An 8,229-nucleotide genomic window follows, 5' to 3' on the forward strand; every position below is an offset into this window, starting at 1 on the left:
CAATATCTAAGTCAGCCAGTGGGAAACAAATCAGTAATTTCAATGGGGGAGGGGGCCTGGAGGGGGGGTCAGATTAGGAGAAGGAAAGAAGTGGGAAGTAATGATTTCTGTGTTAAAAAATTTGGGAAGCTGAGACCCGGCTCAGGTACCCTTCTTCTGAAGAAGGATCTACTTTTTTTTTTTTTTTTCAGAGAGGCTGGCCCTATCAGACTAGCTTTCACAGTTCTCCTCTGCTAGACAGCGCAGAGAACAGGAGGGATGGGATTCATCTACTCAGATTTAGACATGTCCAGTGGAAGGGCTTGATTCAACTTCCCCCTTCTCACTGTCAATATGAAGATGTCCTGAGGAATCCCAGACACGCAGGAACCCCACCCTCAGCTTGACTGGGTAATGGAAGAGAAAACAGCTTGTTTAGAGTAAGTTTTCTGCCACTCCTGGGCAGGTGTGGCATTTCAACAGCTCCCACTTGCAGGACCACAATTGTGCTTACTTTAAAGAAAGAAGAAAGCCAGGGAAGTTTTTTACACTCTTCAGCACCAGACCTGTATTTCCTTAAGACACAAGTTCTCTTTTCCCGCTTCTCATTCCCCAAACAGTCCCCAGATTCTGCACTTCTAAAGATATACCTGGTACACAAAATATGCACTTCTGAGTTGTCCACACTTGACACAACCACAACCTGTTTATTCTTGGTGGATCACAACTAGTAGGAGCTCTCGATGCAGGCCACAGTCTTTCTGAGGGCATTTCCAAGAGCCCCCTTGACTTGCCTGTTCCGCAGGCTGTAGAGGAGTGGATTGGCCATGGGCGTGAGGATGGTGTAGAAAAAGGATGGCACTGTATTGAGCTGCCTCAGTGAGGCTGTTCTGGGTATCATACAGACAACAATGAGGGTACCATAGAAAACAGTGACCATGCTGAGGTGAGAGGAGCAGGTGGAGAAGGCCTTCTGCCTCCCCGTGGTGGCTGGGATCCTCAGGATCGCAGCTATGATGCAGATATAGGATACCAAGGTGAACACAAATGGGAAGACCACATCCAGAAAGCAGATGATGAAAGTAACCAGTCTAAGCACCGTGGTGTCACTGCAGGCGAGCTCCAGCAATGGGGCAAAGTCACAGAAGAAGTGATCAATTGCATTGGGACCACAGAAGTGTAACTTGGAAAGTAGCCCAGTGACTCTGGTAGATATTAGTAATCCTGCTAGCCAAGACCCAGCCGCCAGCTGGAGACAGAGCTTCTGCTGCATGAGGCTGGCATAGAGCAGGGGGTGGCATATGGCCAAGTACCAATCCTAGGACATGGTGGCCAGCAGATGACACTCGGTACCTGCACAACAGGCAAAGAAAAAGAATTGTGTCATGCAGCCTTGAGCAGAAACGGTTCTGTCCCTGGTTAGGAAGCTGGCCAGCAGCCTGGGCAGGATAGTGGAGGTATAGCAGATTGCCATGCTGGAGAAATTATGCATCTGATCTGAGGCCCACGAAAGAAGGACGAGGAAAACTAAGAAAAGGGAAAGGAAGGTTGACAAAGGTAACAAGACAAATTTCACCAAGCACGATATTAGTTACCCTTGCCACACATTCAGCTGACCGGGTACCAAAATGGATTCTCACAACCATACCAGAGCAAGAATATTTTTCCTGAAGGCCTTTTCAGTCCTTTACGAGTTGAAAACCCTCCTTTTCACACTGCTGCTGGTGATTTCTCTGCTCGCTGTCATGGGGAATGCAGTCACCATTGCCATCCTTTGGCTCCACCACTAGTGCCACACCCCCAGGCATCCCTTCCACAGCACCTTGTCCTTCTTGGATATTTGGTTCACTCTGGTCATTCCCCCTAACATGTTTGTCAGTCTCATGCTGGAGATCAAGATATCTCTGAAGCTGCTTACAAGTCCCTTCTTCTCCGTCAGCACAGCTGAGTTTAACCTATGTGTTGTGATGTGTTTCGACTGCTGCAGGGCCATTTGCAGCCCCTCACACGACTCTGTCCTTACCAACTCCTGGCTGTGCCCCATGCTCATCTTTAGCTGCTGGGGAATGGCATCTCTCTCCACGCTCAGCCCCACTATCCTGTATGCCATTAGACCCTCTGTGCCCACTGTAGAGACTGCTGCTTCTGCGGCATCATCCCTTTGCTGAGAGCAGCCCGCGTGGGCACCAGCTACTATGAAACATGAGCATTGCTCTCTTCTCCGCTGTGTTGCTGAGCTCCTTCACACTGACTACTGTGGTTTATGCCTACATTATATGCACTGTCCTGAGGATAACCTCTGTGCAAAGCCACACTAAGGCCTTCTTCACCTGGATACCCTTCACCTGCATACCCTATCTTTCTTCACTCACTATGGCATATGCTGGCTGCATGCTTGACAATGCGGCGCCTGAAGAGAAGCTGCTTTGTTTGAAGATCTGTTTCACTGCTTCAAACCCACCATCTCTTCCTCTCCCTCTCCTCCCCTTGCACTTGGAATCATCCTTCTTTTGGAGTCATCTGCTCTGCTCCTTTCCATGTCTAAAAACAAATACAAAGATGAAGGGAAAAACGTCAGTCTTTATTGCATATAGTTTTCTTGTGCTTCCTTCTGTTAGATGTCTATTTTGATTTAAAAAAACCAAACAACCAACAAACCCTTAATAAATCAGTGATTTGAGACTTGAATAGCGAGTTTCATCTACTTGGCTGCAGGTGCCTGTGAGAACTGGTTTTCCCCAGGCTCCCTCTAGAGTCAATGGAAACAAGAGAAAACGCTAGAGGCTCGTTCCTCCCAGCCTATAACTGGCATGCAAAAGAAAGGTTACAAATCTCTTCCAGACACTCGTCTCTTGCTCTGCATTTAGGTAAGGATATTTGATGGCAATAGCAATGAGTAACTGTTTGGAAGCAACCGTGTTTCGGTGCAGACGGATGTCAGATGAGATTGTGTGACAGACCGTGTGGAGTCATCGTACCTTTCAGTCATTATTTAGAGTACGAAAGAAGACAAGTTATACTTAGTCCCTATTCCACCCCCTCCCCCTCTCCTGAAGAAACAGAGAGCAAGAAGGTGTGGAAGGAAGCAGGGGATTACAAAAGAGATACTGGATATTACTTATTTTGAAAACAAGAGACTCTCAGGGATTCCTAGCGCAAAAAGGCAAGTACCTCTGAAAAGCAGAAAGAATAGCTTTCAACATATATATTTGATTTTATTTGATTTCATTTATTTGATGGTTTAGCATTTGTACAACAGAAGAGATGAGTTTGGCACATAGGTGTGACAGATGTTTGCAATAGGTCTGAGTGACTGTGGAATTTGCCAGGAATGGGGTGAAATAGCTCGCAGCCTCTTTAAAATCTTCTGTTCTGGAGAAAGAATCCTTTGGGAGAGTTTGAGAAAGGTAGAAAGACGCCAACAAATTCTCTGAGGGCTTGAACTGAAATGTAAAACAGAAAAATCAGGGCGTGAGAAAGGCTTGAAGGTCTCTCTCTCTCTCTGTGCTATATAGGAGGAAGACCGCAAGAAAGGAAAGAAGCAGAGAAGGAAGGATTCCTTTCGTCCAGACTGTGAAAAGATCACACTTGGGTTTTGCCATCTTCCTGTCTCGGCAGGGTGAACTGAAATTCAGCATGGGAGCAGAAAATGACACTGCAGTTACCGAGTTCATCCTAGAGGGTTTCTCAGGGCTTGATCAAAGACTACAGCTATTTCTCTCTCTGCTCCTTCTGCTCATATACCTGACAACAGTGATGGGGAACGCAACCATCATTTTCCTCGTGTGTGTGGATCACCGCCTGCAAACCCCCATGTACTTTTTCATCAGCAATCTGGCCTTCCTGGAAATCTGGTTCACATCCTCCACAAGTGTCAAATTGTTTGTGATCCTGAGTTCTGGTAGGAGAACGATCTCACTAAGCAGCTGCTTTGCCCAGTCCTGTTTCTATTTTGCCCTGGGCTGTATAGAGTTTGTTCTACTTGTTGTCATGTCCTTTGACCGCTACGTTGCCATCTGCCAGCCTTTGCGTTATGTTGCCATCATGAAGCCTCAGCTCTGCATCCACCTGGTTGTTGCTGCTTGGATCATTGGCATCACAGTCTTGAGTTACCATCTGGTCCTCCTCTACAAGCTGACTTTCTGTGGCTCAAACAAGATCTACCATTTTTTTTGTGACAACTCCCCCTTGTTCACATTGTCCTGCTCTGACCCCAGCCTGCTTTGGAAAACAGACTCTGTTTTATCCTCAGTTGTCATACTGGGTTCCTTATGTTTAACTCTGGCATTTTACATGGGCATCCTTTTCTGTATTCTACACCTGCCAGCAGCTGCTGGGAGGAAAAAAGCTTTTACTACATGTTCTTCCCACCTCACCACCTTGGCCATTGTATACGGGAGCCGCATTGCTCTCTATGTGCATCCTTCCAGAGGTGTTTCCCTTGAGACAAACAGAATTGTGGCTTTGCTGAACACTGTCCTGTACCCAGTCTTAACTCCATTCATCTACAGTCTTAGAAACAAGACTGTGATACTGGCCCCGAACAAAGCCATTGCCGGTGCAACAACACAGCTTTTCCCCTAATCCTGATGCATTTCTGGACAGCAATTCCAATGAGCTGCTATGTTAAATATGCTAAATAATACCAGTGCATAGGTATGTAACCTGCAAATACCGATGCCTCAGGAGATGCGTGTTCTTGTTGGGTTGTGTTAGGTTAAGTGAGAAGAAGCTCATCTGCACACACAAAGAAGGCACTACCGATGGCAGGAGGAGTAACTCAGTCAACACCCTGCCCCAGCTGCTCCCAGAGCCATCACGGGAGAGCCACCAGCTCATCAAGAGCCCATCTCCACAAAGCGAGAAGAGCACAGAGGCACCGTGGCAGGTGGGAACCCAAAGGACAGGCTCCTGAGGAAGGAACATCTTGTCCCAGCTCCTTCCAGGGCTGCCCTGGGAGAGCCATCAGCCCCGTTGTCCAGGTGTGAAACCCACCAAGAGGAGTCACTGCGAGCAGCTCTCTGGATCACCATTTGGACTAAGGGAATTGTCGCCTAGGGGCGTAGGACACATTATGGGATGCAGGGGAAGAGCATTTTTGGATTGCACAGGACTTATTACGGGAAGTGTAGGGGAGGACCCCGACCAGTGCAGTCTGTCCTGTCTTCTCATTAAACTTAATTTCTGGCTCATTCCTGTGGGGGGGAATCTCTCTTCTGCGTGAACATGTGAGCACAGGGGGGTGAGTGCAGCAACTGGAGAAGGACCAGAGGGTCAGACAGCCCGTATGTCATTAGTGCCAGCAACTGAGAGACCAGAGTGACTGGACTTAAGAGTTTGTGTGTGTGCGTGCGTGCGTGCGTGCGTGTGTGTGTGAGTGGGGTGGTCTGTAGCAGCATCTGGAATGGGGTTGGAGCCTCAGGGGACTCATATGTCCAGGTGCGTGCACCTGGGGAGGCTGGTATCGGGGGCAGCTACTGAGGAGACTGAGCGTCTGAGCCCAGCTGCTGGAGGGATCCACCCTGTACAGGTACATATATAGAATAGAATAGAAGAGAATAGAATAGTCCATTTGGAAGGGACCTACAATGATCGCTTTGTCCAATACCTGGCCACTTCAGGTCTGACCAAAAGATAAATCATGTTATTAAGGGCATTGTCCAAATGCCTCTTAAACACTGACACGCATGGGGCATCAACCACTTCTCTAGGAAGTCTGTTCCAGTGTTTGATCACCCTCTTGGTAAAGCAATGCTTCCTAATGTCCTGTCTAAACCTCCCCTGGTGCAGCTTTGAACCATTTCCCCGCTTCCTGTCGCTGGATCCCAGGGAGAAGCAATCAACACCTCCCGCTCCACTTCCCCTCCTCAGGAAGCTGTAGAGGGCAATGAGGGCACCCCTCCGCCTCCCTTTCTCCAAACTAGACAAGCCCAGTGTCCTCAGCAGCTCCTCGGAGGACATTTCTTCCAGCCCTTTCACCAGCTTTGGTGCCCTCCTCTGGACACATTCAAGTACCTTACATCCCTCTTCAGTTGTGGGGCCCAGAACTGCACACAGTACTCCAAGTGAGTCTGCACCACTGCTAAATACAGCGGGATAATCCCCTGTCCTGGTTTCAGCTGGGATAGAATTAATTTTCTTCCTAGTAGCTGGTATAGTTCGGTGTTTTGGATTTAAGATGAGAACAATGTTGATAAAACACTGATGTTTTACTTGTTGCTAAGTAGTGCTTCCACTAGTCAAGTTCTTTTCAGCTTCCCATGCTCTGCCAGGTGCACAAGAATCCGGGAGGGAGCACAGCCAAGACAGATGACCCAAACTGGCCAAAGGGCTATTCCATACCATATGATGTCATGCTCAGTATAGAAACTGGAGGGAGTTGGCCAGGGGTAGGAATCGCTGCTCAGGGACGGGCTGGGCATTGGTCAGCAGGTGATGATTGTGCATCATTTGTTTTGTATATTCTTTTTTAATTATTATTATTATTATTATTACTACTACTACTACTATTATTGCTGTTGTTGTTGTTGTTATTATTATTATTATTACTACTACTACCATTATTATTGTTGTTGTTGTTGTTGTTGTTGTTGTTGTTGTTATTATTATTATTATTATTATTATTATTATTATTTCCCCTTCCTCTGCGGTCATATTAAACTGTCTTTACCTCAACCCATGGGTTTTACTTTCTTTTTCTGATTCTCTCCCCCATCCCACTGTGGGAGGGAGGGTGAGCAAGCGGCTGGGTGGTGCTTAGTTGCCGACTGGGGTTAAACCACAACATCCTCTCTTTTCAGCACCTCGTTATACTGCACCCCAGGGTGCGGTTTGCCCTCTTGGCTGCCAGGGCACACTGCTGACTCCTGTTGAGCCCCCTGCCAGCCAGCACCCCCAGATCCCTCTCTGCAGGGCTGCTCTCCAGCCACTCCTCTCCCAGTCTATACTTGTGCCCAGCATTATTTCATCCAAGGTGCAGAATCCGGCATTTGTTCTTGCTGAACATGGTGAGAGTTGCCTCCTCTGGGTCATGGATACAGCTGTTAGACTGCACAGGGCCCAGGAGTGTTCCCTGTGCTGCCCCACGATGCCCCAGTATGTCCCACTGGCCTTCAGGTAAGGTATGACCCCTTCACCACTGCTTTCTCAGCCCGATCATCCAACTGGTGTTTCACCCATCTGTTTGTCTGCCCTTCCAGAACGTAATGTCCTAACCTGGGTACAAGAATAGTGAGGGAGAACACGTCACAAATCTTGCTGAAGTTGAGGTGACCAACATCCACTCTTGTCCCCTCATGCACAAATGCAGTTACTTCCTCATGAAGGCAGTCAGCCTGGTGAGGCATGCTTTACCCTTTGAAAGTCCATGCTGACTGCTTTTGGACACATTCTTCTCTTTAAAGATCCCAGAAATACCACCCAAGAGATATTGATGGCTTACTCCTCACCAAAGTGAGCTTGTACAGCCTGGGGTTCCCTGGGTTGCTCCTTTGGCTTCTTTCAGAGATGGGTGCAGCATTGCTTTGTCCTCGCTCACAAGAGACCTCTACCAATCCCATGACCTTTCAAAAGGGATATTCCACAGAAATATCAGTCTTCCCCTGTAACTTCATTACCACTATTCTGCCTGTTATATGCTGTATTTAATTTCTCTAATTGTTCGTGTATTTTCACCTGTCCTGATACAGTAAATAAGTCATCTTATTTACAATTTCCTGATACAATAAAGTCATCTTACCGGTAGACTGTCTAGACAAAGGCCCTTTCCATTCTTCTCCAGTTTTCTCCTCCCCTTACTCTTTGTTCATTCAGATACCTCTCACGTATGCTGCTGCTTTGAGTTTCAGGGAGTTAAAGCTTTCATGTCTTTCAGTAGGACAATTGCCGTTGTAGCAAACTCTTCTGTTATGTTTATCTCTACCTTTCTGTAGCTATCTATGTAGAACATTTCTCATAAGATTATCCCTTGTAGAAAGGCAACCTCATTACAGGTAGCTTGTAAGTAGCTTATGCTTGAGGAGTGTATTGTATTGTTTCTGAAACTTTATCATGCTTTACTTTTCTTTGCTTGCAAATAGGAAAAATCCTTCTGTGCCTGTGTGCAGCCAGTTGTCTAAGGAGATGAGGTGGGAGATGGCACAATGGAGCTGTAACATCCAGTTGCAGACTTCAGTGGAGAAGTCTGATGTAAGGAAAAGTGATGGTCTTGCAGCCTTTCAGTACTTAAAGGTAAAGTACCAAAGCTCAAAA

The 8,229-nt window shown here is 47.1% G+C and overlaps 2 protein-coding genes across 2 annotated transcripts; one reads left to right on the plus strand and one right to left on the minus strand.

Annotated features, from left to right (window-relative positions):
• Positions 1-706: 706 nt before the first annotated feature.
• On the minus strand, positions 707-1,453 carry LOC309603936 (olfactory receptor 6B1-like; the record flags this gene model as incomplete). Its single annotated transcript, XM_082338814.1, is given in 3 exon segments — positions 707-1,297; positions 1,301-1,324; positions 1,394-1,453. Coding segments are annotated over 3 exon segments (675 nt in total).
• Positions 1,454-3,615: 2,162 nt separating this feature from the next.
• Positions 3,616-4,563, plus strand: LOC309603934 (olfactory receptor 6E1-like; the record flags this gene model as incomplete). Its single annotated transcript, XM_082338812.1, has 1 exon — positions 3,616-4,563. The coding sequence occupies one exon, from the start codon at positions 3,616-3,618 to the stop codon at positions 4,561-4,563; it is 948 nt and encodes a 315-aa protein (XP_082194938.1).
• Positions 4,564-8,229: the final 3,666 nt, after the last annotated feature.

Source organism: Platalea leucorodia (genome assembly GCF_965183815.1).
Source record: "Platalea leucorodia genome assembly, contig: HAP1_HAP1_SCAFFOLD_263, whole genome shotgun sequence".
Classification (NCBI taxonomy): domain Eukaryota; kingdom Metazoa; phylum Chordata; class Aves; order Pelecaniformes; family Threskiornithidae; genus Platalea; species Platalea leucorodia.